This window comes from Ranitomeya variabilis, chromosome 4 (assembly GCF_051348905.1).
Source record: "Ranitomeya variabilis isolate aRanVar5 chromosome 4, aRanVar5.hap1, whole genome shotgun sequence".
Lineage (NCBI taxonomy): Eukaryota > Metazoa > Chordata > Amphibia > Anura > Dendrobatidae > Ranitomeya > Ranitomeya variabilis.
In genome coordinates, this window is record NC_135235.1 from 444,051,930 (window position 1) to 444,074,136 (window position 22,207).

Consider the following 22,207-nt stretch of genomic DNA (forward strand, 5'->3'; position numbering starts at 1 on the left):
AAGTTTTGACGGAGCCACATGTGTGCGTCAACATAAAGCACTATTGGATTCCGGAGGCTCATTGAGAAGTGATCTCCAAGGAGGTAGAGCGTATGTTAAAACTCAGAGTCATTGAGGAGTCCAAGAGCGGCTGGTCGAGCCCAATTGTCCTGGTCCCGAAGCCCGATGGTGAGTGGAGGTTCTGCAATGACTATCGGAAGTTAAATGAGGTCTCCGAGTTCGATACATATCCCGTGCCACGCGTCGATTAGCTTATCGAGAGACTTGGGCCTGCAAGGTACATAACCACCTTGGATTTGATGAAGGGTCATTGGCAGATCTCCATGGCACAGGGAGTCAAGGAGAAGACTACATTTTCTACCCCGAACGGATGCTTCCAGTATGACCGGATGCCTTTTGGACTACATGGGGCCCCGGCAAACTTCCAGAGAGCTATGGATAAAATCCTTGCACCCCATAAGCAATACGCTGCTGCATACCTGGACGATATTGTTATCTTTAGCCCAAACTGGGAGAGTCATCTGGAAAAGATCCAGGCGGTGTTTGATGCTTTAAAGAAGACGGGGTTTTCAATAAACCCGAAGAAGTGTGCCTTAGGGAAAGAAGAAGCCAAGTACCTGGGATATGTAATGGAGCGAGGTGAGATAAAGCCCCAAATCAATAAATTGGAGGCGATTCAAACATGGCCGAGACCACTGTCCAAAAAACAAGTTAGAGCTTTCCTGTGGATTGTGGAATACTACAGGAGGTTCATCCCAACTTTTTTACAGATGACACTGGCTTCGGGGAACAAAGTGACAAGTGATGGTGAGTATGAAATCTATGTTTAATGTACTGTATGTCTGTATGTATGTATTGTATGTAATGTATGAATGTATTGTATGTAGTATGTATGTATGTATGTAGTATGTATGTATGTATGTAGTATGTATGTAATGTATGTAGTATGTATATATGTAGTATGTATGTAGTACGTATGTAGTACGTATGTAGTATGTATGTATGTAGTATGTATGTAGTATGTATGTATGTAGTATGTATGTACAGTATGTATGTATGTAGTATGCATGTAGTATGCATGTATGTATGTATGTAGTATGTATGTATGTAGTATGTATGTAGTATGTATATAGTATGTATGTAATATGTACTGTATATAGTATGTACTATGTATGTAGTATGTATGTATGTATATAGTATGTACTATGTATGTAGTATGTAGGTATGTATGTAGTATGTATGTAATGTATGAATGTATTGTATGTAGTTTGTATGTAGTATGTATGTTGTATGTTGTATTTTTTTGGGCATTCAACACATTAGCCGGATGATGGGACTTCTACTGTCCCATCATTGGCTAATGTGTCAATCACTGTCACTGTTGCAGGCATCATCCGATGGGACTTGTAGTCTCATCGGACAATGCCTGCACACACGCACAGACCCCTGGCAGCCCGCACAGAGCCCCGGCACGCCGCATAGAGCCCCACACAGAGCCCCGGCACGCCGCACAGAGCCCCAGCACACCGCACAGAGTCCCACACAGAGCCGATACAGCGAATATCGGACGATACCCGATATTTGCAGTATCGGAATACTCAACACTACTGATGACGCATCATCAAATGAACCATCATCAAAAGGAAAGTGTAAGAAAAAGAAAAAAGGAAAAATCAGTTAGATAGTGTAGTTAGGGAATTTTTTATTAAAGTATATAAAAAAATAGTTTTGATTATGGCATTAAATTAGATAGGAATTTATGTTGAAAATTAATTTGTATTTTGGACTATTCTTTTAAATGCGCAAACAATATTGGCCAACAAATGTTTCACCCTTTCACAATAATTTTGAAAGACCTGCACTTGTAGGGATTTATTCCCAATTTACTGTATCTACGAAGAAGAATCCAATCCAACAAAATTGCTATCTTCCCTCGGGCTGGCCTTCTTTAGGGTAGATTTCGGGTATGTGTGCAAATAATGTAAGTGCTGTGGATTTTTTGTAAGGATATGCTGTGGACTTCAACAAATCTCATTCAAACGCTATGACAAAAATATCCTGTGGTGCAGAGTTTCAATATCTTCAATGTAAATTCTTCCTTTGGATTTTCACAATTGATTTCACCCATTTCAATGCAAAGGTTGAATTCTATGACAAAATCGATATGTAACACATTTCCAGCAACACCCACAAACAGATTTTTCGTCTCAATTCTGTTTCATTACCATACTCTTAACATTCAAGAGGCCTCCCCTTAGCAGAAGACCATTCACACAAATCTTCACAGAATACCATCGAGCCTCCCTAACTTACTAGTTCTTTAATTTTTAAAAAGCCTGTTATGTTTTCTGTGTCTGCAGTTTCAGAAGCCGCAAGAACATTACCCTCCTTTTAGATTTGGCACTGTCCCAAATGGCAGCACTGAGCGTAACATCCGTACCAACTATCCTGACATGCACAGTTACATGGTGAGATACAACCAACGATCAGTGGAAGATGCTCTTGCCAGCTTGAAGTCTGGGTGAGAACTATTTTTTTGTAGGTATATACAGTAGTTACTCGGGTTTAACAAAAATTCATTAAAGGTGTTGTCCCCTTTCAGAAAAGTTTTTCTTATAAGTTTCCATAGTAGAAAAAATAAAAAAAAAGCTAATTGCACATTATTTAGTCTGCCCGGGTCCAGTCTCGGTGGCTGCTCCCAATTTCTGTTGTCTGTAATGCAGACGGCATGTCACAGTACCACAGATAACTGAGCTCAGCAGCTCTTTCTGTGTAGATGGTACGATGGCTAAGGGCAATGTCGGACTGGGGTGCCAAGGGCCCACCAGTAACAATGACTTTGAGGAGCCCACTTTTCACCTGCATACAAATATTGCATGACCCTTGTTCACAAATTTACCTATATCTCTATATAATAATAAACTGGGTAGTTTGGTTAATGAATGATGAGATGCTGCTTTTTTCTGTACAGAGTAAATCATGTGAATTATGCCATGTACTACCCATATATTGGAGTTGGGGGCCCATGTCTGCACAGGGGCCCACCGGGGGATTCACCTGTTCCCCTATGGGCCAGTCTGAGCCTGGCTAAGGGTATGTGCACACGTTCAGGAATTGGCAGCGCAAAGGGCGCAGCACATGTCCACTGCGTCCAAAGCACTGCCAGCTATTGAACGCAGGTGAATCCGCATGTGTTCTTTGAACCATGCGGATTCACTGCGTCCAATACATTGTACGGGTGAAATTTAGCTTGTGTCTTCGCAAGATAAATAGACATGCTGCGGTGTGGGAAGACGCGCTGCATGTTCGTCTCTCTTGGGTGAGCCGCAGGCGTCTGTGGACGCATAGAGGACATGGAATTTCTTGAAATCCAATCCATTATACTGTAACATCTGGATGCTGCTGTTTGGATGCTGCGCAAGTACACAGCATCCAACCTGCAGCGTTTACTGATCGTGTGCACATACCCTTATTCTTCCTCATTCTTTTTATGTCTGCCATCTTATTATCCTCATGTCTTGGTTCAGAACAGTCTTTTTAGCTACTGCAGCTGTTACAGCTACTGCTACTATAATTGTGCGTAGCTACAAGAATTCAGCTTGAAAATAAACCTTTCTCTGGAATCTTCATACATGCCTCTGCAGTAGAGTCAAGTTATCTAATGATATCTCTTTGTGTGAGTACTGGCACGTATAGACAGCCTGGTAATGGTGTCTCAAGCAGAATAGATATCACAACAGCAAATCAGTGACGGCTCTTAACAGAATCCGGGAGCAGCTTCTGAGGCTCAGCACTGTACCCGGGTAGGGAAAATAAAGTATAATTTATTTGTTTTTTTTTACTACTATAGTAACTTACAGGAAAAACTTTTATGAAGGGGTACAAACTCTTTAAATTCACATTTCAGATACACTACTACTTCATGACTTTACATCATACTAACTAAAACTTCCCCAAATGCTGCAGGAAAGAGGGCATAGTGCCCAAATTTCCCACAGCTAAGTGCTAAGAAGCCAGAACTAGCGCCATATTCTACCCTGTACATAGGGCTATGTTCTACTCTCTTATTTCATTTTATTCCCTAGTAGCTTGCAGTATTTTCAGTTATCTTGGGTCTTATGTTTTCGCACAGAAAGTTGGATGCCTTTATCTATGATGCAGCAGTGCTGAATTACATGGCAGGCAAGGATGAAGGCTGCAAGCTGGTAACTATTGGAAGTGGAAAGGTCTTTGCTACAACAGGGTATGGTATTGCTTTACAGAAGAACTCACGCTGGAAGCGTCCCATTGACCTTGGACTACTACAATTCTTAGGAGACGGTAAGTGTGAAACTGCACTCTGATGTTTTTTGGTGATTCTTACATAATACAAAAAAATGTTAAATCATCAACAACTGAAGTATACATTAAAATATTGCATTCAACACTGAGGAGCAGAATTATATTTACTAGATTATAAGAGTCGAGTGTTTGATACAGGGATTTATTCGGATATAATTCCAGATTTGCCATTGGAAAAAACAATAAGTTTCCCTAAAATGAGGAAAATTGGAGTTTGGTTTATTGGGATTGTTGCTTTCATCTGGATTATCACTGTAGGAGAATAGGCTAAACTAGAAGAATTTATAACTTACTATGTTATGAAATTGAAACATATCCTACAAAAGTATTTTCCTATTAAAGAGCTGTGGCAGGTGACTGACTGATGAGTCTCTTCCTATGTATACGTGAGCGAGAGATGTGTCAATCTCATCTAGCGGTGCTGGGAAGAGCCGAGATAGTTTTGTCTTCTGCTAACATTCCCAGCCGGATCGTCAAAGTACTTTTTCTCTAAAATGATGGAATGTTGTAGAAAATAATATGCCTGACCAAGCTGAAATTCATGCTGCCTGTGGCTTGGGTAGCACGAATCGCCTGACAGATTTCATTTAACCCCTTCACCACGAAGACTGTTTTCACCTTCATGACAGGTCAAATTTTACAATTCTTTAACCAATGTCACTTTATGTGGTAATAACTCTGGAACGCTTCAATGGAGCCCACTGATTCTGAGGTTGTTTTCTTGGGACATATTGTACTTCATGTACAATTTTTGAAATATAATTTTTTTCTGTCGGGAAGTTATTTCACCCCTTAATCCCATATGACGTACTATCCCGTCAAGGTGACCTGGGACTTAATTCCCAGGGACGGGATAGTACGTCATAGCGATCGGCCGCGCTCACGGGGGGAGCGCGGCTGATCGTGGCCAGGTGTCAGCTGACTATTGTAGCTGACATCTGGCACTATGTGCCAGGAGCGGTCACGGACCGCCTCCGGCACATTAACCCCCGACACACTGCGATCAAACATGATCGCAGCTTTCCGGGGGCATAGGAAAGCATCGCGCAGGGAGGGGGCTCCCTGTGTGCTTCCCTAAGACCCTCGGAGCAACGCGATGTGATCGCGTTGCTCCGAGGGTCTCCTACCTCCTTCTCCCTGCAGGCCCCGGATTCAAAATGGCCTCGGGGCTGCATCCGGGTCCTGCAGGGAGGTGACTTACCAAGCGCCTGCTCAGAGCAGGCACTGGTAAGCCAGGAGCAATGCACGTCAGATCGCTGATCTGACATAGTGCATTGCAAAGTGTCAGATCAGCGATCTGACCTTAAAACATGATGCCCCCCCGGGGCAATGTTATAAAGTAAAAAAAAAAATATTTAGATGTGTAAAAAAAAAAAAAAAATCCTAAATAAAGAAAAAAATATATATATTGTTCCCATAAATACATTCCTTTATCTAATTTTTAAAAAAATAAATAAAAGTACACATATTTAGTATCGCCGCGTCCGTAACGACCCGACCTATAAAACTGTCCCACTAGTTAACCCCTTCAGTGAACACCGTAAAAAATAAAACGAGACAAAAAACAGCGCTTTATTATCATACCGCCGAACAAAAAGTGGAATAGCACGCGATCAAAAACACAGATATAAATAACCAGGGTACCGCTGAAAACTCAAAAAACGAGCTGCCATACAGCATCATCAGCGAAAAAATAAACAAGTTATAGTCCTCAGAATAAAGCAATGTAAAAATAATTATTTTTTCTATAAAATAGTTTTTATCGTATAAATGCGCCAAAACATAAAAAAAGATATAAATGAGGTATCGCTGTAATCGTACTGACCTGACGAATAAAACTGCTTTATCCATTTTACCAAACGCGGAACGGTATAAACGCCCCCCCCAAAAAAAAAAATTCATGAATAGCTGGTTTGTGGTCATACTGCCTCACAAAAATCGAAATAAAAAGTGATCAAAAAATATCAAGTGCCCGAAAATGTTACCAATAAAAACGTCAACTTGTCCCGCAAAAAACAAGATGTCACATGACTCTGTGGACCAAAATGTGGAAAAATTATAGCTCTCAAAATATGGTAATGCAAAAAATATTTTTTGCGTTGTGTGTGACAGCTGCCAATCATAAAAATCCGCTAAAAACCCGCTATAGAAGTAAATCAAACCCCCCTTCATCACCCCTTAGTTAGGGAAAAATAATTAAAAAAAAAAATGTATTTATTTCCATTTTCCCATTAGGGTTGGGGCTAGTGTTGGGACTAGGGTTAGGGCTAGGGTTAGGGTTGGGGCTAGGGTTAGGGTTTGGATTAGGGTTAGGGGTGTGTCAGGGTTAGGGGTGTGGTTAGGGTTATGGTTGGGATTAGGGTTAGGGGTGTGTTGGAGTTAGGGGTGTGGTTAGGGTTGGGGTTAGGGATGTGGTTGGGATTAGGGGTGTGTTTGGGTTAGGGTTTCAGTTAGAATTGGGGGTTTCCACTGTTTAGGCACATCAGGGCTCTCCAAACGCGACATGGCATCCGATCTCAATTCCAGCCAATTCTGCGTTAAAAAGTAAAACAGCGCTCCTTCCCTTCCGAGCTCTCCCGTGCTCCCAAACAGGGGTTTACCCCAACATATGGGGTATCAGCGTACTCAGGACAAATTGGACAACATCGTCTGGGGTCCAATTTCTCTTGTTACCCTTGAGAAAAGAAAAATTTGGGGGGGCTAAAAAACCATTTTTGTGGGAAAAAAAATGATTTTTTTAGTTTCACGGCTCTGCGTTATAAACTGTAGTGAAATATTTGGGGGTTCAAAGTTCTCACAACACATCTAGATAAGTTCCTTGGCGGTCTAGTTTCTAATATGGGGTCACTTGTGGGGGGTTTCTACTGTTTAGGTACATCAGGGGCTCTGCAAATGCAACGTGACGCCTGCAGACCAAGTCTGCATTCCAAATGGCGCTCCTTCCCTTCCGAGCTCTGCCATGCGCCCAAACGGTGGTTACCCCCCACATATCGTGTATCAGCCTACTCAGGACAAATTGCACAAGAACTTTTGGGGTCCAATTTCTCCTGTTACCCTTAAAAAAATACAAAACTGGGGGCTAAAAAATAATTTTTGTGGAAAAAAAAAAGAATTTTTATTTTCACAGCTCTGCATTATAAACTGTAGTGAAACACTTGGGGGTTCAAAGCTCTCACAACACATCTAGATAAGATCCTTAGGGGGTCTACTTTCCAAAATGGTGTCACTTGTGGGGGGTTTCAATGTTTAGGCACATCAGGGGCTCTCCAAATGCAACATGGCGTCCCATTTCAATTCCAGCCAATTTTGCATTGAAAAGTCAAACGGCGCTCCTTCCCTTCCGAGCTCTGCCATGCACCCAAACAGTGGTATACCCCCACATATGGGGTGTCAGCGTACTCAGGACAAATTGCACAACAACATTTGGGGAACAATTTATTCTGATATCCTTGGGAAAATAAAAAATTGGGGGCGAAAAGTTCATTTTTGTGAAAAAATATTATTTTTTATTTTTACGGCTCTACATTATAAACTTCAGTTAAACAATTGATGGGTCAAAGTGCTCACCACACATCTAAATAAGTTCCTTAGGGGGTCTACTTTCCAAAATGGTGTTACTTGTGGGGGGTTTCAATGTTTAGGCACATCAGGGACTCCCCAACGCAACATGGTGTCCCATCTCAATTCCAGCCAATTTTGAATTGAAAAGTCAAACGGCGCTCCTTTCCTTCCGAGCTCTTCCATGCACCCAAACAGTGTTTTACCCCCACATATGGGGTATAGGGGTACTCAATTTTTGGGGTCCATTTTCTCCTTTTACCCTTGGTAAAATAAAACAAATTGGAGCTGAAGTAAATTTTTTGTGAAAAAAAATTAAATGTTAATTTTTTTATTAAACATTCCAAAAATTCCTGTGAAACGCCTGTAGGGTTAATAATCTTCGTGAATGTGGTTTTGAGCACCTTGATGGGTGCAGTTTTTAGAATGGTGGCACACTTGGGTATTTTCTATCACATAGACCCCTCAAAATGACTTCAAATGTGATGTGGTCCCTAAAAAAAAATGGTGTTGTCAAAATGAGAAATTGCTGGTCAACTTTTAACCCTTATAACTCCCTAACAAAAAAAAATTTTGTTTGCAAAATTGTGCTGATGTAAAGTAGACATGTGGAAAATGTTATTTATTAAGTATTTTGTGTGACATATGGAGCGGCCCCCAGACGCAGGACAGCGGGGTACTCGGTACCGGGTTTCTCGGTTCTGAGGATGTCACGGTGGCCTGACCCGGTCCGTGGTCCTGCTAAGGGGCGCCCAATGAAAGGTGTAGGTGGTGGTGTAGGTCGCAGTAAATAACGAGGACACAGGGTTGCAGTCTCTTTACCTCTTTACTGAAGGCTTCGGCATCCGCAATCCAGAGCACTGCTAACAGAGCTGGCTGAGACCGGCCGGTCCGAAGGCACATCCAGAGTTCCCTTTGCAGGTGGAAATCAGTGCCTACCTACTAGCGCCTGGGTGTTGTAGTACTTCCCTGCTGAGCAACACGGGATAGTCCTCCTCACAACTGTCGTGTATGTTTCTGTTCTTTCTCTCCGTCCCCCAAATGATATGGATAGGGCGCACCCGTATGACGGGGTAGGCCTGGAGTTATTTTATAGGGACCCTAGAGACGCCCCTCTCCCACAATTGCCTCCATTGTCTTCATTAGGTGATTAAGGTGAGGCAGCCAACCTAAAATTAACTGCCCTGCCGTTGGTTTGAAGTAATGCGTAGAGCCCAATACTTCCTCGGCGTTCCGGCCACCGGCTACGCACCTCAGTAGGATGTTGCCGATCTCAGGGCACGACTCCTACTGGTTCTATTGCCTTTGTGCTGTGATCTCGTTTCTCACTTCTCCACAATATACCTCGCTTCGTGTCCTTTCTTAAGATGCCGCCGCAATGAAGTGCAGGCACGGCTCCGTAACGATCTGTCCTTTTGCTAGGCCTCTGTCAGGATCCCACCCCTGACAGGGACCCCCCTGAATCTTCCCAAGCAACCTCTTCTCTCACTAGGTGTTGCCTGGGCAAAACCCAGTCAGCTTCTGCCTAACTTCCTATCCAACCCCCAGTTTTACCAAAGCGTGAGGAGTGGCCTAATACATAGAACCCTTTGCTCCCCCTGGTGGCCAGAGTGTGAAGTCTAATGTGTGACTGTGATACCTGGTCAGGTGAACTCCTTAAGTGCCATCAAACGTACCATCACTCCCCTTAGTGGCGGAGCGACAGTACTGCAACGACCAGGACTCTAGGGCGCTGCACTTATCTCTGTGATTTAAGGGCATAAAAATTCAAAGTTGGAAAATTGCAAAATTTTCAAATCGCCAAATTTCCGTTTTCACAAATAAATGCAGGTAATATCAAAGAAATTTTACCACAATTATGAAGTACAATATGTCTCGAGAAAACAGTGTCAGAATCACCAGGATCCGTTGAAGCGTTCCAGATTTATAACCTCATAAAGGGACAGTAGTCAGAATTGTAAAAATTGGCCCCGTCACTAACGTGCAAACCACCCTCGGGGCTTAAGGGGTTAACTTTAGACCCAAATTTTTTTTAGGGTAACAGGAAAAAAAATGACCCAAAAATTTGTTGTGCAATTTCTCCTGAGCACGCTGATACCCTATATGCGGGGGAAAACTACGATTTTGGCGCTTGGCAGAGCTCGGAAGATAGCTGATTGACTTTTTGAGTGTAAAAGTTGCTGCAATAATTAGGGGACGTCATGTCGTGTTTGGAGTGCACCTGATGTGCCTAATCAGAGAAAATCCCCCCACGTGACACCATTTTGGAAACTAGAGTCCTCAGGGAAATTAATTAGATGTGTGGTGGGCACCTTGATCCCCCAAGTGCTTCACAGAAGTTTCTACCGTTGAGTCAAAAAACTATTTTTTCCCACAAAAATGTTCGTTTAGCCCCATTTATTTTTAACAGGGGAAATGGAGCCCAAAATTTGTTGTGCAATTTCTCCTGAGTACAGAAATTTTCCAAATGTGATTGAAAAGTACTTTTGAGGCACAGTGAAAGCTCAGAAGGGAAGAAGAGCCATATTGGAGTTCAGATTTTGCTGGACTTGTTTGAGGGTGCCATGTCATATTGGTAGAGCCCCTGAGGTGCCAGAACTGCACAAACTCCCATAAGTGACCCCAATTTACAAACTACACCTCTCAATTAATTCATCTTGGGGTGCAGTGATCATATTGACACCACAAGTGTGTCATAGAATTTTATACCATTGGGCAGTGAAGAAATAATTACATTTTTAGCACCAAAATTTTGTTTTAGCCCATATTTTACATTTTAAAACAGAGAATGGGTAAAAATGGCACTAAAATTTGTCCCAAAATTTCTGCTGAATGTGGAAATTCCCGATATGTGACTGTTTATTATAGCTTAGCCACACAGCAAGACTTGGGAGGGACGGAGCGCTATTTTCCTCCTGGAGTGCACAGTTTGCTAGAATAGTTTGCAGACTCCATATACAGAGCCCTTAAGTCTTAGAAGAGCAGAATCACCCCTCAAGTGACCCCATTTTGGAAATTAAACCCCTTTGGGAACTTATCTACTCGTGCAGGGACGATTTTGACTCCATGGGTGTTTTGCATAAATAAGCAGCAGTGGATGTTGCTGAGTGAAAATTGGAAACTGCCATTGTAGTGCACAGTAAGATGCAGTCACCAGTACTTTGCAGATATCAAAATGTAAAGGGTTAAACCGCACCCTATAAAGTGTCCAAGTCTATAAAGACAAAAAAGCGCATGTCAAAACCAGGGAGTCCATCCCAGAGCGTATTCCATGACAATAGATCAAATGACAGTGCCTCAAACCGTGGTGAAAAACAAGCCTTACATTTTATTCTGCCTCCTGTGGCAAAGTTTTGGTCCAAAGACCTTTTTCACCACATCAGGTGTGGCGTCAGCGCATGCTCAGTGACTACCGCTGATGTCACTTAGGCTGCGCTGACTCCCCGCCTGACGCGGTGAACTTGACAGCGTGGGAAAATGTTCAGAAACTTTCCCACTCTACAGAGTTCATGGCCGGTCAGGTGGGGAGGCTGCGCAGGCAGCTTTTCATTCAATCCTCCATGGTTTACAGCCCGGCTGGTAGCATTAGCATCGCTCCTGGTGGTAAACTAATTAACCCCATGAGATGGATTTACCGTGTAGGACTTGACTGTACGGTGGACAGGTAAAGGATATTGTTGCTTTTTTATTTTGCATTTTTTTACGGAAGAATGAGGGCTTCGCTTGGAATGAGCGTGCAATAAAGATGTTAAGCCTCTGCGTTTCATTATCTCATTAAAAGACTTTATTCTAAATGTGTGTGTATTTTTTAACCCATTCATACTATTGGATTAATAATGGATAGGTGTCTTATTGACACCTCTCCATTATTAACCAGGCTTAATGTCACCTTACAATAGCAATGTGACATTAACCCTTTATTGCCCCATATGCCAATGCTACAGGGCAATGGGAAGAGGGAGGCTAAGTGCCGGAATAGGTGCATCTTACAGATGCACCTTTTCTGGGGTGGCTTGGGGCAGATTTTTGTAGCCGGGGGCAATAACCATGGGCCCTCTCTAGGTTGTTAATATCTGCCCTCAGTCACTGGCTTTCCCTCTCTGGCGAAGAAAATTGTGCGGGAGCCCACGCCAGTTTTTTTCGTGAATTAATCCTTTAATTTAACACCTACAGCTCCAAAATTTTACACACACTAAAATCTAATGGATATGCAATGGTTTACTGCATGTAAACCATGTCTCATATCCTGTTGGGTTCGGTAATGATTTAGCAAAAGCCAACAAATGAATTACCGGCTTTTCTGCTATCTAGCTCTGCATGACATATAAATATATGTATATATGTGTCTCACTGGCATATATATATATACAGTATATACTGTATATAGAGACTATATGTATGATTTCACGAATATTTGAGCCCGTGAATCCATTATATGTCTATTTTGCAAGCCGGTGAGAAAATCTCTCCATACGGATGACACACTGATACTTGTATGAGAAAAAATCGCATCCTCGCATTGCACACGGATGACATACGGATCACTGTTCGGGAACATTTCTGCGTATCTTGGCCGTAAAAAACAGACCGTATTTTTATACGTTAGGAGTGACGCTGGCCTAAATGTGATTTAGGCATACTAGGGCTCAGAAGGGAGGGGGCATTTGAATTTAGGAGTGCAGAATTTGCTGAACTTCTTTTGGTGGGTGAGGAGCTATAGCACTTTTCCAGGGTCTTTGCACTGCAGTAACATGGAAGCCCCCTATATTTCCATTAACAGATGATGGAGCTAAGCGGGGACTTGCTTATTTGTGGATTGAGTTAAAGCTTTTGCTGGGAACATTTTACATAATATTTTGGATAACATTTATCCTGCACTCTATGCTGAGCACTTACATCAGGGTTTACAGTGATGTGAATCAGGTGAAACCCCCGAGGGATCCATTTACTATAGTGAGGTAGCAGAGTTACTGTGGACACCATCTGGCCTCTGTTTTGCGTTGTCCTTCTTTTCAGAGGTGAACAAACTGTGGTGAACTGCGCTTTTATGCATGCCTAAAAAGAAGGACACTGCCAGCTCATAGGCAGCCAGACGGCATCCACAGTGCCTCCATCTGCCACATTAAAGGGAATCTTTGCTGGGGGTTCCATTTGAATTACGTATTTCAGAAATTTACACGGAAACTCTGGTGTAAGAGCTCAGTGTAGAGCACATGATAAATGTGTTCAGAGCTTTATTGCAGTCTTTGGGAGGCAGAATTAACAAATGAACAGCAGGTGAAGAATTGATTTCATTTATTTTTTACATTTCTCATGCAGTATAAGTGATTAGGCGACTTTATTCTTTGTGTTGGTGAGATTACAGCGATATCAGATTTTTATTGAGTTTTTATGTTTGGCTGCTGTCACACACTAAAAATCGCCATATTTTGATAGTTATAATTTTTCAGAGTCATGTGAGGGCTTGTTTTTGTGGGACAAGTTGATGTTTTTAATGGTACAATTATTGAGCACAAGACCTTTTTTTATCACTTTTTATTCCAATTTTTCGGAGGTAGAATGATCAAAAAACAGCAATTCAGGAATTATGTTTAAGGTTTTTTTATGCAGCTCCACGTGTGGTAAAATTTGATAAAGCAGCTTTATTCTTTGCGTCTGTACGATTACTAGGATACCACAATTATATTGTATTTTTATGTTGTGGGCCTTTTGCGCAATAAAAACTATTTTATAGGAAAAATAATTATTTCTGCATCGCTTTATTCTGAGAGCTATAACTTTTTTATTTTTCCTCTGTTGGAGCTGTATGGTGGCTTGTTTTTTTTGTGGGACAAGATGACGTTTTCAGAGATTTCATTTTTATTTACATTCGTCTTTTTGATCATGTTTTTTATTTTTTTAACGGCGTTCACTGAAGGGATTAACTAGTGGGACACTTTTATGGGTAAGGTCGTCCCGGACATGGCAATACCAAATATGTTTACTTTTTTTTTTTACATAAATAAATGCATTTATTGGATTAATATTTTTTCTATTTTTTATTGTTCTTTATTTTGTGATTTAAAAAAAAGCATTTTTACAGTTTTTACTACCATTTTTTTTAACATTGTCCCAGGATAGGACATCAACTTCACATTGACAGATTGCGGATCTAATACTCTGCAATGCTTCGGAATTGCAGATCATTAGATTAGTGTCTCAGATTCTTTCAGCCCAGGGTCACCATGAAGACCATCGGCATAACGCCATTGCATCACGTTGTGCCGATAGGAACTCCCTCCCTCTGCGATGCCATTATTCTGAAAACACACTCTAGATTCTCAGGAAAAGCATATCTTGAAGCAGACTGGGGACTATGTGTCTTGGATGTTTAGCCCAAGACAGGTCACCAGTGTTTTTTCCTGCCCCACTACCCATGACTAATAGGTATTTCCCTATACACACATAAGAAGATAACTGTCATTCTAGGTGAGCGTGGAAGGAAGAAGCTGCTAGACATCTGCATCAGACACATAGTCCACAGCCTGCTTTTCAATGTTTCTTTCCTTGAAACATAGTGTGTTTTCATAATAAAACATACAGGTGCAGTAATAAGGCGAGTGTCTAATTCCTGCCGCCCATGGTTCAGGAAGCATAAGTCAGCTGAGAGATTCCATTTAATAGCCACAGTTAAGAGTTTAGCAGCACTAACCCATTAAAGTGAATCCTAAGCGTACCCTAACAATAGCCCCTCAATAGATAAATGCAGGAAACCAACCAAAGGGTGAAAGCAGTAATTCCATCCTAATTGGCTCGCACTTGTGTACAACAGAAGGGGAAGTGGTGATTATACACTACAAGAAAGAACACATAGGCATAGATTTTATACATTTTATTTACTATTGCATGCAGATACTGGACTGTTGTCTTCAGTGATGGTTACAGGCACAATATTTTAGGTCAATTCATGACAATTTTGCAATGCGAACCTCAACTTTTATTGAGTTCAGCATGGTCATTCATGTTCTATGGGGTTGGTATTTTGTAGCATTTTCATTGTGCAGAACTTTGGAGAACTTGCAATTTTCGTAAATTACTTTGTGAGTCTAATACCAATTTCTCTGATATATGTTTTCACAATAAGGGCAGAGACAGACTGCCGTATTTCTTGTGCGATGATCGCATTTCACTGCACGGACTGACCTGGTACCTCTCCTGACCTGAGCAAGACAGTATAATGTATTTCTATGCAGCTGTCAAGCTCAGGTCAGGAAAGCCGAGAGCCAGTACGAGGTTTACGATGCGATTCTCTCACGAGAAATATGGCAGTCTGTCTCTGCCCTGAGGGTGAGACTTTGCAAGCAAGCAATTGACTACCATGCTGTCTAGCCACCATATGTACTCTTACCCCTAAGCTGCATTCACATGCAGCAAGTCATGATGTGGCTTTTAACCATAACAGCCTTGTGCCACTGTATTTTTCTTACTATTTCCCTGAACAATCGCAAAATCTTACAGGAAAACAGCTGCTTCACTTGCAAAACTGCACAGCCACTAGGATCAGTTGTGCTGGTGAAACAATTGTTTCCCTACAAGATGTAGGGATCATTCTGTCTTCTTTGGATCTTGAGCCGATCTTGGACTGCAATGCAAAGACTATTTGCTGCTCTCCCGACATTGGATTTAACACTTTTGTTGCCTCCCTGCAGCTGACTTAGAGTACGCTGTTTTTAGCTAGGTAGTGAAAAAGTGAAATCTCATGCCTTGTGTAAATGGCTTTTACAAAAGCAGAATAATGATAAGATATGAAGAGGCCAGTGCTATTTCTTCTGACATTCTGTGAAGCTGTGCCAAAGAGTATTTCTCACAAAAGCCCTCAATCTACATAAAAGGGAACTTGAGTGCTACCCTTGCCCCAAACTGACATTACAGCTGACTCTTTGCAAATTTTGCACATGCAGACAACTTTCTACTTCCCTGGGAATGTGCAATGAAGTCAGGTGTACGGATCCCTGCTTTATTGGCGCACTGCTAGGGAGGCAGCAGTGACACCGGACTCGGCTAGCTGCGAAGCCCACAAGACCTGGCGGCAACGTCGCTTTTGAGAATCATGTCACCCACGCCCACAGGGTTATGCTTACACAACGAGAAGTATCATTAGTCCAGAAATTTCAATGCCCACTGAATAGTTAGTCACCTACTGATTCACATAACTCGAGTGCAGGTTTAAAGTTAAAGGAATTGTCCACTGCTCTGACAACCCCTTCTCTAGGTTTCGCCTTTGTAAAATAATGACACCTTTACTCACTTCCAGTGCCAGGGATCTTGTGACATTGTTATGTCAGGAGATCCCTGCATCCAATCAGTGGTGACTTCAGTCTCCTTGCCTTCAGACAAATCCAGACACCCAGAGAAAGCGAAAGCTTTGGCTGCTCTCTAACAACCTCCTGATGTCAGTTATGTCCAAAGGAGAGGCGAGTAATGTCACCGCTAATTGACCGGAGGGATCGCCTACAATGGCGCCACCATCAGAGGTGAACATAAGTGTTATTATTTTACTGGGAGAAATATAATAATAGTGATTGATTCAGGGTTGTCCAAGTAGTGGACAACACCTTTAATTTTACATGTATCATAAATCATTACGCAACAATAACAGGCTAATGAAAATGTTGAAAAAAGATGCAATACAGTCATGGTGGTGATTTAGGGAGTTAGGGCAGCTGATAGGTTCCCTTTAATGGTACTTTTTGGTGTAGCCAATTCACCTTAAAGGGGTGGTCCAAAGCTAATAATGATTTTCATCCTAAATGACTATTTATTGTAATAATCTGATAGCTTTTCTAATATGCTTTAGTTATAAAATCCTTATAATTCCCTCTCTAATCTAACTGCTTTAGCTATTTTTTTTACCCATTTCCTCTTTGATGAGGTTTTGTTTTAGAACCCCCATTGCAAGCTGGAATACTTAAATGAATCGTCTTCAAACGGCAGCATCTGCACCCACCCACCCTGAAACAAAGCATAATTAGTAACCTCCATTTCAGGGGCTGGGCTTGCCCTTGCTCTACTGAACATGCGCCAGTTGTAAGTTCCGACTTATGCTCGGGAAAGATCTTGTCACTGTGCAATATTCTTCTCAGTGCACAGTGACAGTGCGCTCCCTCACCGGCTCTAATGAGAAGTGACAAACCAGAAATAGAGCGCACTGTCAGTGCACATTGTAAGGAGAGAATGGGGAGACCAGAGACCAATACCACCCCCCTGACAGTGAGGTCACTTTTGGAGGTGGGGCTGGTCCTTGCTGCTGCATGCTTTTCTTGACCGACAATCAGCAGTCAGCAGTGCATCAGTGTACAGCCGGCTGTCCATCAAGTTGCTGGGGCATACTTATAGCTGATTCTTTCCCTGCTGTAAGAGGTGACTGTAATTGCTCCATGCACGCTTGCATAATTGAAAGCCATTGGCTCCTGGGAGAAATAATCTTTTCTTTCTCCTGGGTGCAGCACTTTCAGGACAGCAGCCGGGCACGTTCACTATTAACCTGCAGATAAACCCTATAGGACCTGACAGGTTAAGTTTAAATTTCACATAGTGTTATTCTGACTTTACAGCAGTTTGCATTGTGTAAATCTGATATATATCTTGAGCAATCCACAAATCGATGAACATTAGTGTTGAGCGATACCTTCCGATACTTGAAAGTATCGGTATCGGATAGTATCGGCCGATACCCGAAAAATATCGGATATCGCCGATACCAATACCCGATACCAATACAAGTCAATGGGACACAAGTATCGGAAGCTATCCTGGATGGTTCCCAGGGTCTGAAGGAGAGGAAACTCTCCTTCAGGCCCTGGGATCCATATTCATGTAAAAAATAAAGAATTAAAATAAAAAATATGGATATACTCAGTTTAGGACCTGCGATGATGTCGCGGCTTGTGATTGGTCGCGTGAGCGGTCACATGAGCGGCACGCGACCAATCACATCGAGGGTCCTAAACTCCTCATTCTTAGGAACGGAGGCTGCCGGTTACAATCGGTAAGGTCCAGGGGCCGCCGGATGAGTGAGTATATCCATATTTTTTATTTTAATTCTTTATTTTTTACATGAATATGGATCCCAGGGCCTGAAGGAGAGTCTCCTCTCCTCCAGACCCTGGGAACCATACACTGGGAACTTCCGATTCCGATTTCCAATACCACAAAAATATCGGAACTCGGTATCGGAATTCCGATACCGCAAGTATCGGCCGATACCCGATACTTGCGGTATCGGAATGCTCAACACTAATGAACATATATCATATTCACTACATAGAAAGTGGACCTGTGTGCTCTCAAATGCCAGGGGTAAATCTTGGAAAGATATATATCTTGGTACCGTGTTAGCCAGTGGATAGAAAAATATTTAGAGTTGAGAGTCCTCCTTAGTGGTTGATACCTTTTAATGGCTAACTGAAAAGATGGTAACAAATTGCAAACTTTCAAGACTACTCCGGTCTCTTCATCAGGCATAGACTAATTGAAATTCTGAAGAATCACATACCGTATTTTCCGGCGTATAAGACGACTTTTTAACCCCTGAAAATCTTCTTAAAAGTCGGGGGTCGTCTTATACGCCGGGTATCGCCTTGTACGCCGGGTGTATATGGTGGGTGGGGGGGGAGTGGTCCTGATGACGACGAGGGGGCGTCTCACAGGAAAGTGAGTATCCCCCGTTACCTCATCATAGCGCTGCAGCGTGGGGTCTCTGTGCTGGGAGCGGCGGCTGCTGTGCTGTGGGGCGGCGGCTCCTCTTCTGCAGTGTGGGGCCTCTGGTGCTGTGGGGCAGCGGCGGCGGCGTATCTTCATGCAGTCGGGGCTCCTCCGGCATCTCCTTAAAGCTCGGAGGCCCCGCTGGCAGCTCCATCGGTACAATGCGGTGGCCTCCGGGAAAATGGCCGCTGCTCAAATTCAGATCTCATGTCCCGAGATCTCGCGACGAGATCTGAATCTGAGCATGCGCTGCCCCCAGCGGCCATTTTCCCGGAGGCCACCGCATCGCACCTATTGAGCTGCCTCCGGGAAAATGGCCGCTGCTCAGATTCAGATCTCGTCTCCCGAGATCTTGGGATGAGATCTGAATCTGAGCAGCGGCCATTTTCCCGGAGGCCACCGCATTGTACCGATGGAGCTGCCAGCAGGGCTTCCGGGCTTTAAGGAGATGCCGGAGGAGCCCCGACTGCATGAAGATACGCCGCCGCCGCCGCCCCACAGCACCAGAGGCCCCACACTGCAGAAGAGGAGCCGCCGCCCCACAGCACAGCAGCCGCCGCTCCCAGCACAGAGACCCCACGCTGCAGCGCTACGATGAGGTAATGGGGGATACTCACTTTCCTGTGAGACGCCCCCTCGTCGTCATCAGGACCACTCCCCCCCCCCCAAAAGGCACATATTCACCGGCCCTATAAGACGACATAGGGTGTATAAGAAGACCCCCGACTTTTAAGAAGATTTTATATTTTAACTGGTAAAGTTGGGGGGTCGTCTTATACGCCCAGTCGTCTTATACGCCGGAAAATACGGTATTTATGCACAACACAGCACAGAAAAATGTCATAGATAAGACAGGTGACGTTAAGCAGAATTACCATTATGTGAATGATAAACAGTTATCTCCATAAATGTTGGAACAGTTCATAGATAAGGGGTAAATCTGAGTCCCAGTCCGGCCTTGCAGATATTTGAGAAATGTTGCTTCTAGCAGATTACAGTGCACCATAGATGGAACATGAGGAGGCATGTAAAGTGCCCACAGTTCACTAATGTAGGACCATGATGATAGCTGTGCCTCCATGTACAGTAGGATCAATGTGCATCACTTTGGATGACCTTAAACCTGACATTTTGTTCATCTACTTTGTCAGCAGATTTCGAGCAGTGAACAATGTACTGTCCTGGATTTCCATTTCTATGAATATGAAGTATCCAGGATTACATTCAATAAAAACAGAGTACAATAAAAAAGGGTTACACTATTTTTGCTGCACAATTCCATTATGTATATGGATCTAGAAGCTGTGGCTATCAATCACAGGCCATGACTAAAATTCATTTGTATAGTAGACAGCACATGCAACTTTCTTTCAGTAGAGCCGTTTATAAGGGCTTTTGACAAACTGCACAAAACCAATATAGGTATGTATAGATCAATCTTTCAAAATTGCAAGATGAAGCTGCTTGGGATTTGGCCATATTCTTGTCACTAAATTTGGGTAAATTTGTCACTATTTTTAATTATAGTCCTTTGGTATGTACAGTATAGTAGAATTCCAATAAGGTTGTATGCAAATTGCCTCTTCAGAGAGGAAGAGGACTTGAACTGTACAGCGCCTCCTGTTTGAAGTAGCAAACATACAAGTCACTACAGACCATTTAACGAGCCTTGCAATATGACTTAGGATAAAAGCCAAATCAGAATCTCAATTTGCAGACACTTTCTTTGGGCTATTGGCCCTCATCAGTGCAATGTATGAGAACTGAGTTGGCTAGGTGAGAGGCTCTGGACTGAGGTCTAAGGAGTAACGTTTCCTCTTGTGGACAGTGACAAACCGGTTGTGGCATCTCAAGGTAAGGAGTCTTATTCACCCAGCAAACATTGTAGCCTTCTATGACTTGTACATTGACATTGTTGTGTATATGTGCTGTAAAAGATCTGTGTTGTAAGCTGCTTGGCACATCACAGAAATACTGTCTGACTGCCGTTAAGGGAAGGATGAAATTATGAATTCATTGTTGGGACCAAGAGCAGAAGACATACTTTGGTATGTTCTGTGTCTAAATTCAAGAAAGATTAAGGATGAACTCAGAGACTTTACACCCAAAAGTGGCACACAAAAGACACAAAGTTCTGTGTAACACATAGTTGCTAAGAAATGTAGTGATTTTTATATAAGCTCTGCTAGTCTTCTGAATGTGGGTAGATCTTATTGTGTCCTAGTACAATCCGTTATTTACTACAATTTGCAAGAAATAGTGCCATAAATTGTAACACAAATGACTTAGGGTACTCTATCTTATGACTTAGGGTATTGAAAATTGTATACGGTACTAATTAAATAATTAACTAACATGACGCTGAGTGACGATGGAGAATAATGGCCACCATAGCCTTTATTGATTACAATATGAATACAACAAACACTTTAATCACCCTTATTTCAGAGGAGATCCTGGATGGCCAACCAGAAAACACTGGACAGTACAAACTAAAACAATCCCCAGTCGCGCCGCTCCAACTCAGGGTTGACAAACTGTCATAGTTCTGCCCACATAACCTTTTTTCTGTTCCCTGGAAACCGTTCCAGTGGGAACTAACCACACTGATTGATTAAGGGTCACCATCCCTCTGATGTGCCTGTAAGGGACACAAGGAGGTGTCCATAAATATGAATGTTTGCATTTCTCTTGCCCATCCCGGTACTGTATGTTATAAGGTATATTTATGTTTAATGTTATGATTTACCTTCGACTACTGCTATTGGGTATGTTTAGTAATGTACGTATTTATTTCTGCTGGCTGCTATGTATAAGAAGATGTGCATAGTTTATCATAGGGAAGGTGTAGTACCCTTTTTGGCTCACTAGATGGGGATATAGGGTGTAGATAGTTAAGTGGGAGGAGCTAATGGACGTTAACCTGGGAAACATCTAGAATTTGACTTAGTTGGGTGGGAGTGCCCTGACAGGGCAGTTAGCTCCATAACGTTATAAGACAGGATCCCCAGCCATCCATAGCCACAGGCCAGGACAGCAACAGGCCAGAAAAACAGCAAGATAGAGCTACAGTGGGATACAGCAAGTGTGGTGCCGAAGCTGAAGGAAAGGCCAGGAGAGTACCGGGATGCAGGAGACTCAGGGAGGAAGCTGCGCTACCGTTAAAAACCCGGTAGGTCCCCATAATGTACTGGAGGCCATAAGAAGTGCCACAGGAGAGGCTATGGCAGTACAGAAGGGCAGGTCACTCACCATGTGGCAACTGACTTCGGGTACAGATGATCTGATGTCTGATGGGAAACAGACAGAGGAGTGTCTAACCATGGCAGAGGCAAACAGGGAGGATGCTGAGAGACTCTGAGAGGAGACTCTGAAGGAGTTAAACCTGGAGATACAGGTATATTTACTAATGAACACTATGTTTATGTGAAGGGAGGCCAGGGTGCGATGGAGCAGAATTCCTCAGCCACGACTACCGCCCTGGCCCACCCTTATATGCCCAAACCCCAAAACTTTGAAATGGACACATATACAAACCTGGTATTTTAAACGAAACCATGCGCTT

At 42.8% G+C, this 22,207-nt stretch overlaps 1 protein-coding gene across 1 annotated transcript in view; it reads left to right on the forward strand.

Moving 5' to 3' along the window:
- Positions 1-22,207, forward strand: part of GRIN2C (glutamate ionotropic receptor NMDA type subunit 2C) — an 87,852-nt gene that overhangs the window by 53,630 nt on the left and 12,015 nt on the right. The window contains exons 10-11 of the mRNA XM_077251495.1: positions 2,361-2,521; positions 4,133-4,320. Of these exons, the coding sequence (XP_077107610.1) occupies positions 2,361-2,521; positions 4,133-4,320 (349 nt within the window). The remainder of the gene's footprint in view (positions 1-2,360; positions 2,522-4,132; positions 4,321-22,207) is intronic.